Source organism: Gasterosteus aculeatus, chromosome 16 (genome assembly GCF_964276395.1).
Source record: "Gasterosteus aculeatus chromosome 16, fGasAcu3.hap1.1, whole genome shotgun sequence".
Classification (NCBI taxonomy): Eukaryota; Metazoa; Chordata; class Actinopteri; order Perciformes; family Gasterosteidae; genus Gasterosteus; species Gasterosteus aculeatus.
Genome location: NC_135704.1, coordinates 9067572 through 9090399, shown reverse-complemented (window position 1 = coordinate 9090399; position 22828 = coordinate 9067572). Strand labels below are relative to the sequence as shown.

General features: G+C 42.8%; 5 protein-coding genes across 10 annotated transcripts; all 5 read right to left on the bottom strand.

Annotated features, from left to right (window-relative positions):
• Positions 1-390: 390 nt before the first annotated feature.
• Positions 391-1901, bottom strand: LOC144388750 (ribosyldihydronicotinamide dehydrogenase [quinone]-like). Of its 2 annotated transcripts, none has more exons than XM_078090352.1 (6): positions 1835-1901; positions 1403-1570; positions 1190-1320; positions 1007-1120; positions 822-923; positions 391-740 (listed from the first exon to the last, which is right to left on the bottom strand). In XM_078090352.1, the coding sequence occupies exons 1-6, from the start codon at positions 1836-1838 to the stop codon at positions 441-443; spliced, it is 819 nt and encodes a 272-aa protein (XP_077946478.1). In that variant the 5' UTR covers positions 1839-1901; the 3' UTR covers positions 391-440. The 2 variants fall into 2 exon arrangements, with proteins under 2 accessions (XP_077946478.1, XP_077946479.1); XM_078090353.1 differs by having other exon boundaries at positions 1403-1567; positions 1835-1900.
• Positions 1902-5682: 3781 nt separating this feature from the next.
• Positions 5683-7074, bottom strand: LOC120834537 (ribosyldihydronicotinamide dehydrogenase [quinone]). Of its 2 annotated transcripts, none has more exons than XM_078090349.1 (6): positions 7001-7074; positions 6694-6861; positions 6481-6611; positions 6298-6411; positions 6119-6220; positions 5683-6037 (listed from the first exon to the last, which is right to left on the bottom strand). In XM_078090349.1, exons 1-6 carry the CDS (start codon positions 7002-7004, stop codon positions 5738-5740), a joined length of 819 nt encoding a protein of 272 aa, XP_077946475.1. In that variant the 5' UTR covers positions 7005-7074; the 3' UTR covers positions 5683-5737. The 2 variants fall into 2 exon arrangements, with proteins under 2 accessions (XP_077946475.1, XP_077946476.1); XM_078090350.1 differs by having other exon boundaries at positions 6694-6858; positions 7001-7066.
• Positions 7075-8622: 1548 nt separating this feature from the next.
• On the bottom strand, positions 8623-10034 carry LOC120834435 (ribosyldihydronicotinamide dehydrogenase [quinone]). 2 transcript variants are annotated; one of them, XM_040202423.2, is made up of 6 exons: positions 9941-10034; positions 9633-9800; positions 9420-9550; positions 9237-9350; positions 9052-9153; positions 8623-8970 (listed from the first exon to the last, which is right to left on the bottom strand). In XM_040202423.2, the coding sequence occupies exons 1-6, from the start codon at positions 9942-9944 to the stop codon at positions 8671-8673; spliced, it is 819 nt and encodes a 272-aa protein (XP_040058357.2). In that variant the 5' UTR covers positions 9945-10034; the 3' UTR covers positions 8623-8670. The 2 variants fall into 2 exon arrangements, with proteins under 2 accessions (XP_040058357.2, XP_077946477.1); XM_078090351.1 differs by having other exon boundaries at positions 9633-9797; positions 9941-10014.
• Positions 10035-11676: 1642 nt separating this feature from the next.
• On the bottom strand, positions 11677-13092 carry LOC120834432 (ribosyldihydronicotinamide dehydrogenase [quinone]). 2 transcript variants are annotated; one of them, XM_078090344.1, is made up of 6 exons: positions 12967-13092; positions 12691-12858; positions 12478-12608; positions 12295-12408; positions 12116-12217; positions 11677-12034 (listed from the first exon to the last, which is right to left on the bottom strand). In XM_078090344.1, exons 1-6 carry the CDS (start codon positions 12968-12970, stop codon positions 11735-11737), a joined length of 819 nt encoding a protein of 272 aa, XP_077946470.1. In that variant the 5' UTR covers positions 12971-13092; the 3' UTR covers positions 11677-11734. The 2 variants fall into 2 exon arrangements, with proteins under 2 accessions (XP_077946470.1, XP_077946471.1); XM_078090345.1 differs by having other exon boundaries at positions 12691-12855; positions 12967-13040.
• Positions 13093-14943: 1851 nt separating this feature from the next.
• Positions 14944-16424, bottom strand: LOC120833492 (ribosyldihydronicotinamide dehydrogenase [quinone]). Of its 2 annotated transcripts, none has more exons than XM_078090347.1 (6): positions 16244-16424; positions 15962-16126; positions 15749-15879; positions 15566-15679; positions 15383-15484; positions 14944-15301 (listed from the first exon to the last, which is right to left on the bottom strand). In XM_078090347.1, exons 1-6 carry the CDS (start codon positions 16245-16247, stop codon positions 15002-15004), a joined length of 816 nt encoding a protein of 271 aa, XP_077946473.1. In that variant the 5' UTR covers positions 16248-16424; the 3' UTR covers positions 14944-15001. The 2 variants fall into 2 exon arrangements, with proteins under 2 accessions (XP_077946473.1, XP_077946472.1); XM_078090346.1 differs by having other exon boundaries at positions 15962-16130; positions 16245-16304.
• Between the last annotated feature and the right edge of the window lie 6404 nt (positions 16425-22828).

The window sequence follows — 22828 nt, the reverse complement described above, 5'->3', positions numbered from 1 at the left end:
AAAAGCACTAGAAAGGCGTTAAAATCATTGTCCATTTGTCTTGCCTATGAAACATGAGCTGTTCGAAAGTAAAGTCTTCATACCATCACCCTCCTCTTAACCAGGTTACCCCTTCAGCACTGAAATTATTAAAAGTACTGCAAAGGGGAAAAGAAATATGGCATATGTAGTTATTTAGCAAAGCCATCAATCTACAATTGATAAGGGTGAGAAACTCATTGTTTGAACCTTTAGAAGGAAACTACGGTTCAAACAAGGCTAATCTGCGCTTATCAAAATAGGAATGAAAGCTGAAACTGAAGGATCAACATTATAAACCTCAATGTGTAAATGTTAAACACAGCCCTCCACATACGGTCACAACCTGATTAACCCACAAGACTCATGCAATATAATTTAAGTCAGCCTTTATTTAATAAAATACAGCAGCCTTCATGTCGTCACACTCCAGCTTTCATCTGGCTGTTGGGTGGCAGAGCTTTTCCCAGGTGGATCCCAACAGTCAGACCGTACTCCTTGCTGGCATTCTTCTCCTGGAACTCCGGCTTCAGCTGGAAACCCTTCTCCCCGTCAAAGCAGTCCAAGGGAGTGAAGGAAAGCGGCTTCTCTGACAGGACGCCCTGCAGTCGTGTACGCCATCCCTCCAACAAGGTGCTGCGTGCCTCAGAGGGAAGACGAGAGGGAGCCCAGAAGATCTGAGGGGCAAGAACCTGGAAGCCACAGTAGTGCAGGATGCCATTCTGGAAGGGGAGAAGAGTCAAGTTAAACAGCTTAACCCTTAATCATGTAGGCTCAGTTGAAGGAATATTCTGATGCAGTACCTGTAGTGGCCACAGTGTCACATTCATGTCTCCATTAACACCATCTGCACTAAACATGGACTCATGAGACCCAGTGGTGAAGGACAGCATGGCTTTCTTGTCCTGCGCAGAAAGAAACAAAATCTGAAGAAGAAACCATATTGGCTTAAACCTAGCAAGGCAGGTCCTTTGAGTGGGGCAGTCACCTTGAAGATCCCCTGGCTGTATCTCCTCTCTTCAGAGTAAGCGTAGCCCAGTGTGAGCACCCGGTCCATCCAGCCCTTCATGATTGCAGGAACAGTGAACCAGTACATAGGGAACTGAGGAGTAGGCTGGGTGTTAGTATGAAGCATGGAGAGACTTCACGAGCACACTAGTCACCAATATACCTGAAAGATGATGAGGTCAGCCTCAGTGAGTTTGCGTTGTTCCTCAGTGATGTCTGCACACAGCTTTCCTTCCTCCCATGCCAGCTTGGTCTCCTCAGCATAACGGAAGTGAGCAGCATTCTTCACGTCTCCTGCACAGACAAAGCATTTCATTCAATTCTGAGATGCAATGAAAATGCCAAACCTTTTGATGCCAGGGAGTAACTGATGTACCAGTGATGTCCTCAGCAGTAGCAGTGGCTTTAAACTTCATGGCGTACAGGTCGGATACTTCCACCGTGCAGCCCTGAGCTGCTAAAACTTCCTTAGCAGCGTCTTTGGCAGCAGAGTTGAAGGATGCAGAGCTCTGGTGGGCATACACGATCAACACCTTCTTTGCTGCTAAACCAAGAAGTAGAGATTGGAATGAACACACTAAAACCTAATAATGTAACATGTACTACACAATGCCTTGTATTACTCAGTAAATGACAAACACAGAGCTCTGGTGGGTGTATACAATCAACACCTACTTTGCTACTAAACCAAGAAGTAGAGATTGGAAAATAACAAAGTACAAATGTAACAATGCAGTTTAAAACACCAAACATTGCTCAGTGTATGACAATCACAATGAAATCCATAACAAACATAATTTAAACTCACCCATTCTGACTACAACTGTCCACTGCTGAGCTTCGCAGCTAGTTGGTGTGTTGAAGGAGAGAGCAGATCAGCGTGGAGCAACAGTCAATATGCTGTTTTATACACCACAGGACTTACACATGCTGTCAATCAGCAATCAAGTAATTGACCAATCGCCTGGCGCCTCCCACAGAAAACCATACAATAATACTCGTAGACATACATATTCAATAAACAACATGTGTTTTTCCCATTCATTCTACCCATGAAGAGAGTGTGAGCGTAGCTTTGTCAATGAAATTGTATTTGTGTGTTGACACAATAACTTTTACAACTATTACAAGTCTTCATGTGTGTGTACAAGATTTTATCACCACATTCTAAAATTTAAAGAGGCCACCTCATTTGCAAGTTAAATTAAATGTTATATATGTTGCCGAACTTTAAACAGAATGATAATATTTACTGCACATTAGTATACTTAGCAAGAGGATGCAGATGTTAGGAAAATAAACTTTGACCAGGACAACTAACCAATTTATGGAGGGATTACCAAAGAATAGTTTTTGGAAATAGATTAGGGCTCGTCAAATAAAGGGATCCAATACTCTATTTTTTCCACAGCTGGTGAGAGTCTTTGCATACTAAAAATCTCAATTGAGTATAGATACGACCTCTTATCCAGTTTGCATTTTCATTATATATGTTTAACTATCTTGTTTTTCATGCAGCTGCTTTATGACATTATTTCAAATATACCTAGCAGACCAATATATATAGATATACAGTATTTGACTAAACAGACATTTAACTAGAACAGGTTTTGTCAGGATCTTTCTATCTCTCCATCTCAGGGTCAACCACTGAGACCTGTTTTTTAGCACAAGACATTACATGTCATTTAGCTGACGCTTTTATCCAAAGCGACTTACAATAAGTGCATTCAACCATGGGGTACAAACTCAGAAGAACAAGAAACAAGAAACCCGATCCATTTACAGCATGGTAGGTGAGCACCAATGTTTTGAACTCGATGTGGGCAGCCACCGGTAGCCAGTGAAGAGAGGGGAGGAGTGGAGTAGTGTGGGAGAATATTGGCAGGTTAAAGACCAGTCGAGCTGCGGCATTCTGGATGAGCTGCAGAGGTCGAATGGCAGTAGCAGGGAGACCTGCCAGGAGGGAGTTGCAGTAGGCCAGGCGTGAGATGACAAGAGCCTGAATCAGTACCTGGGCAGCCTTCTAAGTGAGAAGAGGACGTATTCTCTTGATGTTGTAGAGAGTGTATCTGCAGGATCGTGTTGTCGCAGTAATGTTGGGAGTCAGGGAGAGTTGGCTGTCGATTGTGACGCCGAGGTTCCTAGCGGTTAAAGTGGGCGTTAACACGGAGTTGCCGAAGTTGACAGTCAAGTCCTGGGTCGGAGAGTCTTTTCCTGGAAAGAGAAGTAGCTCAGTCTTGTCTGGGTTGAATTTCAGATGGTGGGCGGACATCCACTGAGAGATGTCAGTCAGACAGGCAGAGATCCGTGCCGCCTCCTGGGTGTCCGAGGGAGGGAAGGAGAGAATTAGTTGTGTGTCATCGGCATAGCTGTGGTAGGAGAAGCCATGCGAGTGAATGACAGCGCCGAGAGAGTTGGCGTAGAGCGAGAAGAGAAGGGGACCCAGGATGGAACCCTGAGGAACTCCAGTAGTAAGAGGACAAGGTTCCGACACAGATCCTCGCCAGGTTACCCGGTAGGTGCGGCCGTTGAGGTAGGACGAGAGAAGGGAGAAAGCAGAGCCTGAGACACCAAGTTCCTGAAGGGAGGAAATAAGGATCTGGTGGTTTACTGTGTCGAATGCATCAAATGCAGCAGAGAGGTCCAGAAGGATGAGGACAGCGGAGAGAGAGGCGGCTCTAGCAGTGTGGAGTTGCTCTGAGACAGCAAGGAGAGCAGTCTCTGTGGAATGGCCTTCCTTGAAGCCTGACTGGTGGGGGTCAAGGAGGTTGTTACAGTGGAGATAGGAGGAGAGTGGGTTAAAGATCGCACGTTCAAGAGTTTTTCTTATTAGAGCATTGTTGATGAGACAGGTGAGGAAAGGAAGAAGGTCAGGTGCGATAGATTGTAGAAGATGTGATGGAATGGGGTTAAGAGGGCAGGTGGTCGGACGGGCAGAGGTTACTAGAGTAAGAATTTGGTTAGGAGACAGGGGAGTGAAAGAGGAAAGTGAGGGCGATAGAGGTGAAGCCAGTGGGATGCAAGAAGTAGGTGGGTTTGAGAAAGAGGAGCGTATGTCAGCTATTTTCTTGGTAAAGTAGTTGACAAAGTCAGCCGAAAGAAGGGGGGAGGGGGACTAGGGGTTCGAGGAGGTTGGAGAAGATCGAAGAGAGTTTTTTGGGGTTAGAAAATGAAGATTCGATTCTGGATTGGTAGAAAGAGCTTTTGGCGGCAGAGATAGAAGCAGAAAGAGAAGAGATTGAAATTCAAGCAGGTCGTCAGGTCGTTTATATTTACGCCATCTCCTTTCCGATGCTCGCATGGTGGCTCTCATGGCACGCACCGGTTGAGACAGCCACGGAGCCGGAGAGGATTTGCCAGTCCGTTGGGTCGTCAGAGGGCAGAGCGAGTCTAGAGAGGAGGAAAGAGTTGAGAGGAGAGTCTCAGCAGCAGCGTTCGGATGCAAGAGAGAGAAGGAGTCAGTGGAAGAGAGCTGATAGAACAGAGGCCAGGGAGGAGGGAGAGAGGGAGCAAATAATGCGACGAACGGGTACAGTCAGTCAATGGGGCAGGGTCGTTAGAGTGGGAGAGAGTAAGTGATGAAGTGGTCAATTGTAAGACAATAGTTTACAGAATGTTTTTACCACTACATGCATATGGTTTTTTTTCTTCATGCGTTTGGATAATGTGGTAAAATGATAGTCTCTTCATCTCCAGTATGAACACTGAACTCTATGTGCAATGTGTTACGTCCAGTCGCTAGGGGGAGACGGACGCATACATAAACCCAGACTTTTTTGTTGGGTGAAAAAGAATATTTATTCTTGGAGTCAAGAAACAAACACAAGAGCGTACGAACTGAGGGAAGGGGCCGGGGGTGCCGTGTAAATCAAAAACCGAATAGAACAAAAGGAGGCCTTCAGAAGGAAGACTATGCCAAAACCAACAAGTAACAAAAATCCTTACATTAACCAAAACAAAGATACATCCCCAACGGCACCCCTGCTCCTAATGTGGCTAACACACGTTCTGTGAGGTGCAGTGTTTCAGTGGTGCCTGGCCCTGGCCCTCTTCCTCGCTCAGTCATTCTCTGGATCTGGTAGCCGCCCCCAGCTGCAATTCGTTTGGCCTTTTAAGCCTGGCGCGCACTCCAATGCACTCTTCTGGTTGGCTGGGAGTCTTCCAGGCGGATCCGCTTCGGTCTTCCCTCTGCGTCGTGGGAGGTTGCAGCCTGACTCCCTGTTCACCGAAGGTTGCCGTTGGCAGCCGTAACAAGTGTGTGGTTCACCTGCAATATGTCCTTGAAACAAGGCAAGGTGGCGATGCCGATTGCTTTTCAGCTTTGCTTGTTGAAAAATCAATTTTCTCACTCCAGTATTTATACTTTGTGCAATTTTTTTTTTTAACCACTAAATGTTTACTACAGTTTTTTTTTGTTTAAAAATGTCAAGTAACAAACAATCCAGTGAAATAAAGGTAACATGAAGCTCAAGCATACACTAGTTCTGTACCGAAATTAAGCAGAATTGATAAAATAGCAAGTCTGGTGGCCAAAGTAACATTTACTGCATCCCCAATAAAGAAAACCTGAAAACTAGTAAAACTACATGATTTCTTTGATTCAAGAGCCAGCCCGTCAGTCATGCTTTTGTGTATGAATCAAAAACATCCATATAATAGTTTAGCCTTTATTTCAGTTATTCAATAAAATACAGCAGCCTTCATGTCGTCACACTCCAGCTTTCATCTGGCTGTTGGGTGGCAGAGCTTTTCCCAGGTGGATCCCAACAGTCAGACCGTACTCCTTGCTGGCATTCTTCTCCTGGAACTCCGGCTTCAGCTGGAAACCCTTCTCCCCGTCAAAGCAGTCCAAGGGAGTGAAGGAAAGCGGCTTCTCTGCCAGGACGCCCTGCAGTCGTGTACGCCATCCCTCCAACAAGGTGCCGCGTGCCTCAGAGGGAAGACGAGAGGGAGCCCAGAAGATCTGAGGGGCCAGAACCTGGAAGCCACAGTAGTGCAGGATGCCATTCTGGAAGGGGAGAAGAGTAAAGTTAAACAGCTTAACCCTTAATCATGTAGGCTCAGTTGAAGGAACATTCTGATGCAGTACCTGTAGTGGCCACAGTGTCACATTCATGTCTCCATTAACACCATCTGCACTAAACATGGACTCATGAGACCCAGTGGTGAAGGACAGCATGGCTTTCTTGTCCTGTGCAGAAAAACAAATTCAGAAGAACAATATTGGCTTAAACCTAGCAAGGCAGGTCCTTTGAGTGGAGCAGTCACCTTGAAGATCCCCTGGCTGTATCTCCTCTCTTCAGAGTAAGCGTAGCCCAGTGTGAGCACCCGGTCCATCCATCCCTTCATGATTGCAGGAACAGTGAACCAGTACATGGGGAACTGAGGAGTAGGCTGGGTGTTAGTATGGAGCATGGAGAGGCTTCGCGAGCACACTAGTCACCAATATACCTGAAAGATGAGGAGGTCAGCCTCAGTGAGTTTGCGTTGTTCCTCAATGATGTCTGCACACAGCTTTCCTTCCTCCCATGCCAGCTTGGTCTCCTCAGCATAACGGAAGTGAGCAGCATTCTTCACGTCTCCTGCACAGACAAAACATTTCATTCAATTCTGAGATGCAATGAAAATGCCAAACCTTTTGATGCCAGGGAGTAACTGATGTACCAGTGATGTCCTCAGCAGTAGCAGTGGCTTTAAACTTCATGGCGTACAGGTCGGATACTTCCACCGTGCAGCCCTGAGCTGCTAAAACTTCCTTAGCAGCGTCTTTGGCAGCAGAGTTGAAGGATGCAGAGCTCTGGTGGGCATACACGATCAACACCTTCTTTGCTGCTAAACCAAGAAGTAGAGATTGGAATGAACACACTAAAACCTAATAATGTAACATGTAAAATGCACTACACAATGCCTAGTATTACTCAGTAAATGACAAACACAATAAATATCTATACAAACATAATTCATAACTCACCCATTCTGAATCCCACTGTTTGCTGCTGAGCTTCACAGATAGTTGGTGTGTTGAAGGGGAGAGCAGATCAGTGTGGACCAACAGTCAATATGCTCTTTTATACACCACAAGACTCGACACATGCTGTCAATCACCAATCAAGGTCATCAACCAACCACCTGGCGTTTCTCTGAGTTCTCATTTATTTACCAACAAATCTTTTACTGAGTCTGGACAACATTTTTAAATGGAGAGTGGAATTTATGTGTTACGGAAAGCCAATAATATTTAGGTTCATATCAGTGAAACCGGCTGCACATTTAACCAGTTTTAAACACAGAAAAACGTACAATAACACTCGTAGACAGGCACCTTCTACTTTACTGCAATGTGTTTTTATCCCTTTTCAGCCACTGAGGAACATACAAAGTGTATGTTTGTCAATGCCTTTGTATTTGTGTGTTTTTGTGTATTTGTTTGTTTGACACAGTGACAGTGTGGACATTTCAGAGCGTTCCTTTCTCTCTTTATTTGTGTACAAGATGTTTATAAATGATCTGCCATCCTGATGTTTCCAAACTACATGATGCAGATGTGGTTCAGCGATGCTCTCAGTCTACTGTTTGTGGTTCCCTGTTCTGTTATCCTCAATGTTACTGAACCTCTTGAGAAAACGCATTTAGGGAATGAACCGACAAACATCTGTATAATATAACCATGATTAGTTAACACCAAGCTGCATCATTTTGACTTTTATCTTCAGATTAATAACTTGTTTTTTTTGTTTATGGATCACACTTCAAGCAACATATGAAATAGAAATGTATAATTTAATATTTCACATTATAGAGGAAAGAAAAACATTTGGCGTTGAGAGAAAAATCTCCAAAGGAAAGAAAGCTTCCCTTCCTCTTCTCACAATACTAAAAATATATAGCAAAACATAAATCATTTTTGAATTTTTGATCATGGTAAATAAATCAGTTCAAAGAACATACGAGTATTGTAGTCACGTTTGTTTTCACATGACATTAAGTGGTGACAACATGCAATTCTTTTGCCATTTCTGACACCGTACAGGTTGAACATCATCCTCACAGCACTAGGATAATTTATTCAAATAATTTAGTAATGGTTAGCCCTTAAATATGTCCCCAGGAGTTAAGCAGATCAACAAAAATACCCGCCTGAGCCAAAGTACATGTACAAGTATAAACTCAACCACAGTATCAGACTTTTCACATTTGTAGTAAAAAGCACTAGACAGGCGTTAAAATCATTGTCCATTTGTCTTGCCTATGAAACATGAGCTGTTCGAAAGTAAAGTCTTCATACCATCACCCTCCTCTTAACCAGGTTACCCCTTCAGCACTGAAATTATTAAAGTACTGCAAAGGGGAAAAGAAATATGGCATATGTAGTTATTTAGCAAAGCCATCAATCTACAATTGATAAGGGTGAGAAACTCATTGTTTGAACCTTTAGAAGGAAACTACGGTTCAAACAAGGCTAATCTGCGCTCATCAAAATAGGAATGAAAGCTGAAACTGAAGGATCAACATTATAAACCTCAATGTGTAAATGTTAAACACAGCCCTCCACATACGGTCACAACCTGATTAACCCACAAGACTCGTGCAATATAATTTAAGTCAGCCTTTATTTAATAAAATAAAGCAGCCTTCATGTCGTCACACTCCGGCTTTCATCTGGCTGTTGGGTGGCAGAGCTTTTCCCAGGTGGATCCCAACAGTCAGACCGTACTCCTTGCTGGCATTCTTCTCCTGGAACTCCGGCTTCAGCTGGAAACCCTTCTCCCCGTCAAAGCAGTCCAAGGGAGTGAAGGAAAGCGGCTTCTCTGACAGGACGCCCTGCAGTCGTGTACGCCATCCCTCCAACAAGGTGCTGCGTGCCTCAGAGGGAAGACGAGAGGGAGCCCAGAAGATCTGAGGGGCAAGAACCTGGAAGCCACAGTAGTGCAGGATGCCATTCTGGAAGGGGAGAAGAGTCAAGTTAAACAGCTTAACCCTTAATCATGTAGGCTCAGTTGAAGTAATATTCCGATGCAGTACCTGTAGTGGCCACAGTGTCACATTCATGTCTCCATTAACACCATCTGCACTAAACATGGACTCATGAGACCCAGTGGTGAAGGACAGCATGGCTTTCTTGTCCTGTGCAGAAAGAAACAAAATCAGAAGAACGAACTATATTGGCTTAATCCTAGCAAGGCAGGTCCTTTGAGTGGGGCAGTCACCTTGAAGATCCCCTGGCTGTATCTCCTCTCTTCAGAGTAAGCGTAGCCCAGTGTGAGCACCCGGTCCATCCAGCCCTTCATGATTGCAGGAACAGTGAACCAGTACATGGGGAACTGAGGAGTAGGCTGGGTGTTAGTATGGAGCATGGAGAGGCTTCACGAGCACACTAGTCACCAATATACCTGAAAGATGATGAGGTCAGCCTCAGTGAGTTTGCGTTGTTCCTCAGTGATGTCTGCACACAGCTTTCCTTCCTCCCATGCCAGCTTGGTCTCCTCAGCATAACGGAAGTGAGCAGCATTCTTCACGTCTCCTGCACAGACAAAGCAATTAGATGAATTCTGAAATTCTTTGAAAATGCTAAACCTTTTGATGCCAGGGAGTAACTGATGTACCAGTGATGTCCTCAGCAGTAGCAGTGGCTTTAAACTTCATGGCATACAGGTCGGATACTTCCACCGTGCAGCCCTGAGCTGCTAAAACTTCCTTAGCAGCGTCTTTGGCAGCAGAGGTGAAGGATGCAGAGCTCTGGTGGGCATACACGATCAACACCTTCTTTGCTGCTAAACCAAGAAGTAGAGATTGGGAATGAACACACTAAAACCTAACAATATAACATGTAAAATGCACTACACAATGCCTAGTATTACTCAGTAAATGACAAACACAATAAATACCTATACAAACATAATTCATAACTCACCCATTCTGAATCCCACTGTTTGCTGCTGAGCTTCACAGATAGTTGGTGTGTTGAAGGGGAGAGCAGATCAGTGTGGACCAACAGTCAATATGCTCTTTTATACACCACAAGACTCGACATGCTGTCAATCACCAATCAAGGTCATCAACCAACCACCTGGCGTTTCTCTGAGCTCTCATTTATTTACCAACAAATCTCTTACTGAGTCTGGACAACATTTTTAAATGGAGAGTGGAATTTATGTGTTACGGAAAGCCAATAATATTTAGGTTCGTATCAGTGAAACCGGCTGCACATTTAACCAGTTTTAAACACAGGAAAAACGTACAATAACACTCGTAGACAGGCACCTTCTACTTTACTGCAATGTGTTTTTATCCCATTTCAGCCACTGAGGAACAGACAAAGTGTATGTTTGTCAATGCCTTTGTATTTGTGTGTTTTTGTGTACTTGTTTGTTTGACACAGTGACAGTGTGGACATTTCAGAGCGTTCCCGTCTCTTTATTTGTGTACAAGATGTGTAAAAATTATCTGCCATCCTGATGTTTCCAAACCACATGATGCAGATGTAGTTCAGCGATGCTCTCAGTCTACTGTTTGTGGTTCCCAGCTCTGTTATCCTCAATGTTACTGAACCTCTTGAGAAAACGCATTTAGGGAATGAACCGACAAACATCTGTATAATATAACCATGATTTGTTACCAATCTGCAGTATTTTTCTAACTTTTATCTTCAGATTAATAGTTGTGGGTATTTTTTTGTTTAATGACACTTCAAGCAACATATGAAATTGAAATGTAGAATTTTTAATATTTCCCATTAAAGAGGGAAGAAAAACATTTGGCCTCGAGAGAAAAATCTCTACTGAAAAGACAGCTATTTTCCCTTTTCTCACAATACCAAAAATAAAAATATATAGGAAAACATAATTAATCATTTTGGATCATGGTAAATTAATCAGTTCAAAGAACGAGTATTGTAATAACGTTGGTTTTCACATGGCATTAAGTCGGGACAACACGCAATTCTTTTGCCATTTCTGACACCTTACAGGTGGAACATCATTCTCACAGCCCTAGGATAATTTATTCAAATAATTTAGTAATGGTTAGCCCTTAAATGTGTCCCCAGGAGTCAAGCAGATCAACAAAAATACCCCGCTTGAGCCAAAGTACACGTACAAGTAGAAACTCAACCACAGACTTTACACATTTGTAATAAAAAGCACTAGACAGGCTTTAAAATCGTTGTCCATTTGTCTTGCCTATGAAACATGAGCGGTTCTCATGTAAAGTCTTGATACCATCACCCTCTTAACCAGGTTGTTCCATCAGCACTGGAATTATTAAAGTACTGCAAAAGAGGGAGGAAATATGGCATATGTAGTTAAATATTTTGCAGAGCCATCAATTTACAATTGAAGTGAGAAATGTTTGAACCTTTAGAAGGAAACTACGGTTCAAACAAGGCTAATCTGCACAAATAGGAACGAAAGCTGAAACTTAAGGCTCGAGGTTCAACATCATTGGTGTTCTTAAATATGTAATAAAATTTCATTGTCAATACTGGCCAAGAAAACATGTCCATTAACATTTACCGTTCAGGGTAAAAGCGTCAAGATAGAATCCTGCCATCTAATGACTTTGTACTTCTTTAAACCTCAATGTGTAAAGGTTAAATACAGCCCTTCATATATGGTCACAACCTGATTAACCCACAAGACTCATGCAACATAATTTAGGTCAGCATTTATTTTTAGTCACACAATAAAATACAGCAGCCTTAATGTCGTCACACTCCGGCTTTCATCTGGCTGTTGGGTGGCAGAGCTTTTCCCAGGTGGATCCCAACAGTCAGACCGTACTCCTTGCTGGCATTCTTCTCCTGGAACTCCGGCTTCAGCTGGAAACCCTTCTCCCCGTCAAAGCAGTCCAAGGGAGTGAAGGAAAGCGGCTTCTCTGCCAGGACGCCCTGCAGTCGTGTACGCCATCCCTCCAACAAGGTGCTGCGTGCCTCAGAGGGAAGACGAGAGGGAGCCCAGAAGATCTGAGGGGCCAGAACCTGGAAGCCACAGTAGTGCAGGATGCCATTCTGGAAGGGGAGAAGAGTCAAGTTAAACAGCTCAAACCTTAATCATGTAGGCTCAGTTGAAGTAATATTCCGATGCAGTACCTGTAGTGGCCACAGTGTCACATTCATGTCTCCATTAACACCATCTGCACTAAACATGGACTCATGAGACCCAGTGGTGAAGGACAGCATGGCTTTCTTGTCCTGTGCAGAAAGGAACAATCAGAAGAACTATATTGGCTTAAACCTAGCAAGGCAGGTCCTTTGAGTGGGGCAGTCACCTTGAAGATCCCCTGGCTGTATCTCCTCTCTTCAGAGTAGGCGTAGCCCAGTGTGAGCACCCGGTCCATCCATCCCTTCATGATTGCAGGAACAGTGAACCAGTACATGGGGAACTGAGGAGTAGGCTGGGTGTTAGTATGGAGCATGGAGAGGCTTCACGAGCACACTAGTCACCAATATACCTGAAAGATGATGAGGTCAGCCTCAGTGAGTTTGCGTTGTTCCTCAGTGATGTCTGCACACAGCTTTCCTTCCTCCCATGCCAGCTTGGTCTCCTCAGCATAATGGAAGTGAGCAGCATTCGTCACGTCTCCTGCACAGACAAAGCATTTCATTCAATTCTGAGATGCAATGAAAATGCCAAACCTTTTGATGCCAGGGAGTAACTGATGTACCAGTGATGTCCTCAGCAGTAGCAGTGGCTTTAAACTTCATGGCGTACAGGTCGGATACTTCCACCGTGCAGCCCTGAGCTGCTAAAACTTCCTTAGCAGCGTCTTTGGCAGCAGAGTTGAAGGATGCAGAGCTCTGGTGGGCATACACGATCAACACCTTCTTTGCTGCTAAACCAAGAAGTAGATTGGAAAATAACATTAAAAAAGTACTAATGTAACATTGCTCAGTGTATGACAATCACAATGATATCCTTAACAAACATAATTTAAACTCACCCATTCTGAATACAACTGTCCACTGCTGAGCTTCACAGATAGTTGGTGTGTTGAAGGAGAGAGCAGATCAGTGTGAAGCAACAGTCAATATGCTGTTTTATACACCACAGGACTTACTTACACATGCTGTCAATCAGCAATCAAGGACATCATCTAATCACCAGGCGCCTCTCGCAGAAAACCAGACAATAATACTCGTAGACATACATATTCAATAAACAACGTGTTTGTTCCCACTTCATCCTACCCAGGAAGAGACTTTGAGCAGAGCTTCTTCAATGTCTATTTATTTCTGTGTTGCCACCGAAACTATGTGAATCTTTCAGAGCGTCCATGTCTTTGTGTGTGTGCACAAAATGTTTTCACCACATTCTGAAATGTTAAGAGTTCATGTCATTTTGTACCTGGGGCCTCAATTGCTTTTCTTAATGTCACTTCTCTAGTTGTTACTGAGCGTCCAGCTGCTTTCTCTCTGTTTTGACTGAAAGGGATCATGTGTTTGTTTTCATGTTGTCATGCATTGAGCAACATGATTCCTTACTTAGCTGTCACAACATTGAATCAAGTATTTATTCATTTATAGTTTTAAAATCCCTGCTACATGTGTCAGGTTTTTTGTGTTGACTCATGAAGGTTTGACAGAAGAACCGTAGCCTACTTTTAGGAGCTTCTTTGCACAAAACCACAAATATACATCTCTGGGCTCCACAGGGACTAAGACAAAGGTCCATCCACATAGAGGCATTTAGCCTCTTTGTAACTATGATGAATGCTGGAAAATCATTTGAATGTAGCCTCCAGTGCAATAATATAGCCACATACTAGAAAGTACAGTTAGTCTCTTTTATATATATGGCAAAACTTTAACAGCATGCTGATATTTATTCTACATTATTTTACAGTAAATTGCACCTGAGAATACACAAATACAACTAACATGAAAATAAAGATCTGATTGTTTGAAGACTGTGACAATCAATATAGTCTCCATATATTTTAATCTGTAAAGCCTACCTAGAAGACCCCGGCCTCTCTTATAGAGACATAGTGGTTGAATCTGATTGGATAAAAGCTTTTTAAAACAAGCTGATCTGGAAGCAGCTGTGCAGAGCTGAAAAAAGAGGAAGACAGGAGCTGTGCAAAGATAAAAATAAGCTAATGGTAAATACATGTAGCGTATTTATAAAAACCATGAAATGATTAAATAGAAACAGCTTTGTCATTCTGTGTGCCAGCGGAGAAACCTTAGCTGGCGCTGATTGCTCGCAACTGAACTTTCTTTGCCCGATGGAAAATCAAACCAAACAAACCTCTGTTTGACTAAGAAATCAGACAACTCCCGTAACATGAGCAAGGTTTCTAGTTTGTCTTTTCATTGCAAAAGAAATGTGCTTTTCATTTCAACATTAAGGCAGTTGGAATTGGTCATGCTGTGGAATAAATGCAAATGGAGCTGGAAGTGGATCAAAAGTTTTACTGTATAAAGTTTGTAAACTTGTGGCATGTTGCCAGCAGGTCAGTTTGTCCAGTGCTGCATACACACTTTTAGTGGAGCACCATAAGTCTCACCATTTGACAGCTGACCATGGAAAGTGTAGCCTGTAAGAGCACACTAGAGTTGGACATAAGTTACTCCTGTACACTACCACAAGCATGTAAAACAAGCTGCCATTATATTAACAGAAGACCATTGGATAGAGAATGCAACAATACAGTACTTTGCACTAAAATAAGCACAAGCGAAAACGCTGGATATTCAAATATCGAAATTGGGGATTAAATAGTCTACTGCATTTCTCCATGTCACCACGCCAAACCACCCTAACTAATATTTTAGTAAAAGTTGGCGGAGCTGGTTCCCATTTAAAAATAAAAAATAAAGTCCTTGCTCATTTGGCTTTAACTTTTATGAACAATAAACCCAGCCTCTTATTTACTCACTTTAAACCCATAGAATAGAAGACTCAACAATAGAAGTCATTAATAGTTTAGCCTTTATTTCAGTCATTCAATAAAATACAGCAGCCTCATGTCGTCACACTCCAGCTTTCATCTGGCTGTTGGGTGGCAGAGCTTTTCCCAGGTGGATCCCAACAGTCAGACCGTACTCCTTGCTGGCATTCTTCTCCTGGAACTCCGGCTTCAGCTGGAAACCCTTCTCCCCGTCAAAGCAGTCCAAGGGAGTGAAGGAAAGTGGCTTCTCTGACAGGACGCCCTGCAGTCGTGTACGCCATCCCTCCAACAAGGTGCTGCGTGCCTCAGAGGGAAGACGAGAGGGAGCCCAGAAGATCTGAGGGGCCAGAACCTGGAAGCCACAGTAGTGCAGGATGCCATTCTGGAAGGGGAGAAGAGTCAAGTTAAACAGCTTAACCCTTAATCATGTAGGCTCAGTTGAAGGAACATTCTGATGCAGTACCTGTAGTGGCCACAGTGTCACATTCATGTCTCCATTAACACCATCTGCACTAAACATGGACTCATGAGACCCAGTGGTGAAGGACAGCATGGCTTTCTTGTCCTGTGCAGAAAGGAACAATCAGAAGAACAAACTATATTGGCTTAAACCTAGCAAGGAAAGTCATTTGAGTGGAGCAGTCACCTTGAAGATCCCCTGGCTGTATCTCCTCTCTTCAGAGTAAGCGTAGCCCAGTGTGAGCACCCGGTCCATCCAGCCCTTCATGATTGCAGGAACAGTGAACCAGTACATGGGGAACTGAGGAGTAGGCTGGGTGTTAGTATGGAGCATGGAGAGGCTTCACGAGCACACTAGTGACCAATATACCTGAAAGATGATGAGGTCAGCCTCAGTGAGTTTGCGTTGTTCCTCAGTGATGTCTGCACACAGCTTTCCTTCCTCCCATGCCAGCTTGGTCTCCTCAGCGTAACAGAAGTGAGCAGCATTCTTCACGTCTCCTGCACAGACAAAGCATTTCATTCAATTCTGAGTGGCAACTAAAATGCCAAACCTTTTGATGCCAGGGAGTAACTGATGTACCAGTGATGTCCTCAGCAGTAGCAGTGGCTTTAAACTTCATGGCGTACAGGTCAGATACTTCCACCGTGCAGCCCTGAGCTGCTAAAACTTCCTTAGCAGCATCTTTTGCAGCAGAGTTGAAGGATGCAGAGCTCTGGTGGGCATACACGATCAACACCTTCTTTGCTGCGAAACCAAGAAATAGAGATTGGAACACACTAAAACATAATTATGTAACATGAAAAACCCTGTTCAGTATATGACATACAAAATGAAATCCTAAACACATCATTTATAACTCACCCATTCTGAAAGTAGACGTCTACTGCTGAGCTTCACAGACAGCTTGTGTGTTGAAGGAGAGAGGATCAGTGTGGAGCAACAGTCAATATGCTGTTTTATACACCACAGGACACATGCTGTCAATCAGCAATCAAGGTCATTAACCAATCACCTGGCGTCTCTCAGAGCTCGCTTCAATCAAGCAACATATCTTTACTGAGCCTGAACAACATTTTTAAAAGGGGAATGGAGCTCATTTATTACAAAAAGACAATAATATTTATTTTTTTATCAGAATTTTAGCAGTGAAACGAGCTAAACCAGCTAGAGTTAGCCAGTTTTTAAACAGAAAAATGTCTTATATTACTTGTAGACATTCATCATCAGTAAACATCATGTGTTTATACCATTTCAGCCTACACAGGAAGAGAGTTTGTCAGTCTCTATATATGCCGTAAGGATATTTGAGAGCGTGTATGTCTGGCTGTACAGTATGTAAAAATCTCATTGCCTATTATAAGGAGCTCTGTTACACAACAGCACAACCATATATCTCTGGGGTACATGGGGGGCAACAAAAACGATACATTTAAATAGAAGCTTTTAGCTTTCGTGTAACTGGGATTAATGCTGGAAAATTATTCATAAATGTGGCCTCCACTGCCATCATATGGCCAATGTGAGAAAACAAAGTTACTTTATATTGAATTGAGAGGCATGTGTGTCTCTATGCATTAGAATACCTAATAACAGTAAATAGATGCTTACAAAAGTAAAAGAATGCATTGTCTGTTGTAACAATGAGAATGATAATGCTCACCATGCACGGAGGGATTACCAAACTGTCCTCTCATGGGCCTAAGCGGCCACATCTGATACAGTATCCATTTTTATCATGATGTATTTATTTATACAAGCAGCTGATGCACAAAACCTAAAATAGAATGTAAATATTTAAGTAACATCCACAGCAAAACCGATGTATAACGGAACTGGAATGTAATAAGCAGAATATATTTCTTGAGAGGGCGGCACGGTGGCGTGGTGGTTAGCACTGTCGCCTCACAGCAAGAAGGTCCTGGGTTCGATTCCGCCCAGTGGCCTTTCTGTGTGGAGTCTGCATGTTCTCCCCGTGTCTGCGTGGGTTCTCTCCGGGTTCTCCGGCTTCCTCCCACAGTCCAAAGACATGCTCTGGGGATCAGGTTAATTGGGGACTCTAAATTGCCCGTAGGTGTGTGAATGTGAGTGTGAATGGTTGTGTGTCTCTGTGTAGCCCTGCGATTGGCTGGCGACCAATCCAGGGTGTACCCTGTCTATCGCCCGAAGATGGCTGGGATGGACTCCAGCCCCCCCGCGACCCTGTGTGCAGGATAAGCGGTTTGACAATGGATGGATGGATGGATATTTCTTGAGATGTTTATTTAACACAATACTGAACTTTAGGTGCAGTGCTTGGTTAACCTGCAATATGTCAATAAAAAGAGGCAAGGTGGCAATGGGCTAGAAGCTGTGTGTCTTCTTTTCCATCTGCACTGAGGAGCCTGTTGAAAATCAATGAATTTTCATACTCCAATATACATAATTTGTCCTTCTACTTTGACAGTGGCCAGTATATTTTCCAGTAGAGAGATTATGCTCTTCATGGTTTTATGACTCTGCCGGAGCTTGAGGGGTGAAGTAAGTAATGGTTTCCAGATGGTGATTCATGAATGTTGGCAGAACAGAATCATTGTAAAACATGCAAACTGCAGCCTTTAACAGATTAATGTCACTGATCTAATCAATCGAAGGACCTAAAGTAAGCAGAGAACCAGGGTTTACTGATACTTTGGGTGCAGCTCAGACAGGGTTACAAATTCAAAGTGAATCAAGTTGTTCATCAGTTAAAGGAAGGTCTTGCAGAGACCTTGATTAGTCTCTGTGACACATACCAAGCACCTCCTACGGTTATAACCCAGTAATTTAACACACACCGGACTCCATCCTTCATTGGGGGTTTTAAAGGAGATTATCTTTATTATTATTTTATAGAAAATATCCCTCTCACCATTATAATGTTAACAGCAGGTTAACAGAGACATCGCCTGAAACTTTTACTTTCCTCTCATCAACACCTAATGGTGAATTCATCATCACAAGTTAAAGTGAAAGAAATAAATCCTGTTATATTACTCAATTAAAGGCAAAAGCGACGTATAAAGAAACAATTTCTCGTGACATTGGCGGGGTATGTGCACTATTGTTCAATGTTTAATTAAAGTTTCAACTTGAAGGTGTAATAACTGTTTGTAATTATTCTAAAGTAGTACTGGACGCAGACAATAGATGGAGTATTATTGGATCACAATCCCTACCAGGAGAGGAGCTTTATGTTACTTTGTTTTTAGTGTAATGGTGATTTGGTTACTAAATGTGCTAAAAAGGCATAGTCTGTCACTTGTATAGATCCATTTTTTTGGGTTGTTAGTGGGTTATTACTGAATAAAAAATAACTGAGCCTGGGACAAACCTTTTATGCAACATCAGGCCTAGCGTAAAGATCTCAAGGTGCATTGTACATGTGGTCGGAGGAAAAGTGTGACTACAACTGAAAGAACTCCGATGAAACAGTTCTCAAAATAACAATGAAGAGGAAACTGAGCGTATTAGACATTGACAAGTTGAAAAAAAGAATTGCAGATGGGACAATGATTTTAAAATTGATTAGATTTTTTGATTGTCCTCCTCTTTGTAATTGTTGTTCTCTTTCAGGCTACCATTAATAATCTGGTTTTAAATACACCCTGGCACTGTCATTTTTGTCTTTTGTTTAGGGCGACATTTGGCCTTTGATGTATGGTGTTAAACTGTTAAACAGTGGACATTTTTTTAAAAGCCAAACATTATAATTGCATAATCCTCATGCTTATCTTTACTTATCTTCTGTCCTCGTGGGGATAATAAGCCACTTACTACATTTTGGCAGCCAAATAGCATTTCCTGAGCCCCGGCCCCCGAAGGCAACGCGGTGAAATGATGTTCACTGAACTGTGACAGGGTCTAGCGGATAAACACTGAGTTGCATTCAGAGTGAACGACAGAAAACAATTTACAAATATATAAAATGTCACAACCGAGGACTGTGCAGAGATAAGAGTCACTGCTTGCAGAGTAAACTCTCTGACTGAATGAAAGTATCCCCTTTTCAGGATAAGGAATCAGGAAACATTTATTACCATAATATGCCAAACATACAAGGAATTTGTCTTGTTATGGTTAACATGTGTTCGCCTGTCCATTCACTGCCCCTAAGGAATGTTTGTCTCATGGAATTGGGGGAAGTGTCACGGGTGTGTGGGAGGCAGGACTCAAATGCAGAGTTTAAAGCAAAAGACTTTAATAGTCATAAACTCCAACACAAAATGGGCAAGGGGCAAAAACGCATACAGGTACCAGGGGGGAAAAAAGGCAGGCAGGAACGAGAGACATCCAGAACTTTCGACAATGACGTGACAAGCGACAAGAGACACACGGCTTAAATACACAATGGAGGTGCAGGTGATTGGACACAGGTGGAAACTATCAGACGATCACAGGGCACGACAGGACAAGGCAGGAAGTGAAGTTACCCGGGGACACGAGTGGCAGAAAACTACAAAATAAGACAGGAAGTGAACCACACCGTGACAGTAAAATAGAACTCCCTTAAAATTGAAAGAACATCTATATCTAAACATGTCTATATTTATTAATCTTTCATTTGCTGTATTATTATACATTTTTATTTAGAGATGTATGCTTCCCTATAAAAAATAGACCAGCTGTGAGCCAAATTAAATTGATTAAACTAAACTAAAGGTTCTTTAAAAATGGTGTAATTCATTTTACCTCAAGTTACATATTTAAATAAGCATTTTCCTTGCACAACCTTTGGACTTTTTTTTACCAAAGTACTGAACCATGTAAATAATTGTTTGTTTTTGGAAAAATGTTCCATTACTTTTCAAATACTTTATTATTAAAAGAAGGTTTTTTGTTGTAAATTCAAAAGAATCCTTAACAACTTCACTCTCTCCTGTGCATCCCCAACCTAACTAACGTTTTCCACCACCACATCACATTGTAAAATACTAACAACTATTTTCAGAGACAATTATCCTGATTACCGTATTCCTCCAAGAGATAAAAAGACCAAAAACAAACTGCCAGAACCTCGGTCACAGCGTACAAGTGAAAACTGACCAACAGCTTCAGGATTTATTATTCTGTAGCGCAGACATCCTTTGCACTAACAAGCACTAGACTGTGTTGCCTTCTTTCAATTCAGAGTCCATTTTCTTGGTTGCACGCATGAGCTGTTTTTATGTGCAGACCTCATACTCTCACCCTCCTCCTGTAAAAACAGCCACCCCGTCACCACTGGAACCATTAAAGTACCGCAAGTGGCAAAGCATGAGCCCTGGTGAAATCAACACCTTATGACCGATATATCAATGGGATTCTAAAACTCTCACCACAAGCTAAGGCTTTGCAGATACCACACAGTAGTTATTCTCACACAAGAGACCATGAGCTGTCATTGTTTTACTGTGTTTGTATAGATAGATTTATTTTAGCGATGAGACCAACTAACCCTTTTTCCTATTTAGATAGACGGGCTAAATTCACTTCACACTAACAGGAAGTAGATTAGTAGATTATAATACATTCATGTTCATTGACAACAAGGCTGATAATAAGTTCACTAGGTTTTAACCTTTCAAAGGAAACGTGACGCTTCTCAACCAAAACTAATCGTGCGTGCGTCGGAACGGGGACGAAATCTGAAACTGAAAGCTGGAGGTTGCACAACAAACATCCTCAGTCATCGTCCGTCTGTGTCGTCACTTCGCTCCAGTTTTTTGATGTGTAAATGGGAGCTGAGGATGTGCTATCTTGCTCACAACCTAAAGCGGTTGGATGGGAGAAACGCGCAGTCGTTTTTGCCAAAGGATGTGTTCTGCGGCTGATAATATAACAGGACAAGAGGGACCAACGTACTGTCACCAGCATTTTCACTTGACTGAACATGTGAAAAGAATTAGGAGAAACAGCACAGGGCTGGTGGAGGGATAACTGCGTGATGCTGCTGCGCTGACTTCGAATTGAAATGGGTATGCTGCTTTATCATGACTTTTGAATCACTTATCTCTGTGGATTTTTAATGTATAAGGTGAGTTAAAATGGCATGCACGTATCTTGCACTTCAACAAAACCTTTTCTCTGTAGCACAGTTCCAGAGGTTTGAGCTGAGTCAGTTGGTTACAAGCTAGATCATTATGGGATACAACGAGACATCGCATACGTGTTGAAGAATCTATCCATTTTCACTGTCCGTAAAGTACATTACACACATAAACACATGTCATCTTCAAAGCCGCTTACCCTTCATACAGGGTCACGGGGGGCTGGAGTCAATCCCAGCCAACATCCGGCGAGAGACAGGGTACAATATAATAATATATGGATTAAATGATAATGATCTTACTAATTGGATTTATAAGTCGCATATGATTGTGTCTTTACACTGTTTCAGCACCTCGGACAGCGATCCACAACTTGAGTCCCTGGTGTTTCGGAGACCTTTGTCCCGTAACTCTAGCCAGGTTTTACAATTTCAATATTACAATATAAGAGTAATAAAATGTTATTGATTAGTGTGTAGTTCATCTGAATCAATGTTTGTTTTTGAATTGTAGTGGATTGGACGTATATAAGGTGCCAGGAAAAGGAAATAGTCAAATAAATTAGTGCCACAAAGTGGCACATGTGGAAAAAAAGAATTAATGTAACTCTCCCTCGTATGCCTGATATCTGACCATTGTATCAGCCCTTTAAATAGAACAACATCCTGTCATCTCCAGCTGTAATTTCTACTGATTTTACACTTTGTTTTTTGCAGGATCCTCCCGTTCTGAGGACAGAAGCGTGATGCTCTCTCCTCGCCAGCCCGAGTCCGGCCGGCCCTTGGTACAACCGGACCCTTCCGACGTGCCCTGCCGTGGGTCCGTGCCCGCCGAACTCGAGGCGGGTCGGGGCAAGGTGCGCCCCGTGTGCGTCCCCGCTCTTAGCAGGGAGGAGAAGAGGCGGCGGAGGCGTGCGACGGCTAAGTACCGATCTGCGCACGCCACCAGGGAGCGCGTACGCGTGGTGGCCTTCAACGTGGCCTTCGCACAACTGAGAAAGCTGCTCCCAAACCTCCCACCAGACGAGAGGCTGTCCAAGATTGAGATCCTGCGACTCGCGATCTGTTACATCTCCTACCTCAGGCACGTGCTGGATGCTGGGGAGGAGCAATGAGGAGGATGCAGGATGTTTGACACCACAGATGAACGACTCCTGGATGTTGATGACTGTAGATTCTTAGGAATGCCTCGGGGTCATGGTCGTCATGGCACACTGCAGACTGTTATGTATCTAGATGGTGGGAACATCACATTACTTTTTTACATTTCATATTTCGTCATGGGAGATAATAAGGGCCTTTTTTAATCGCGATGAACATGGATGAAAAGAATTTATATATTTTGAATATATATATAAATATTATATTTGTGTAGTCAAACTACTAAAACATGCTTCACCATA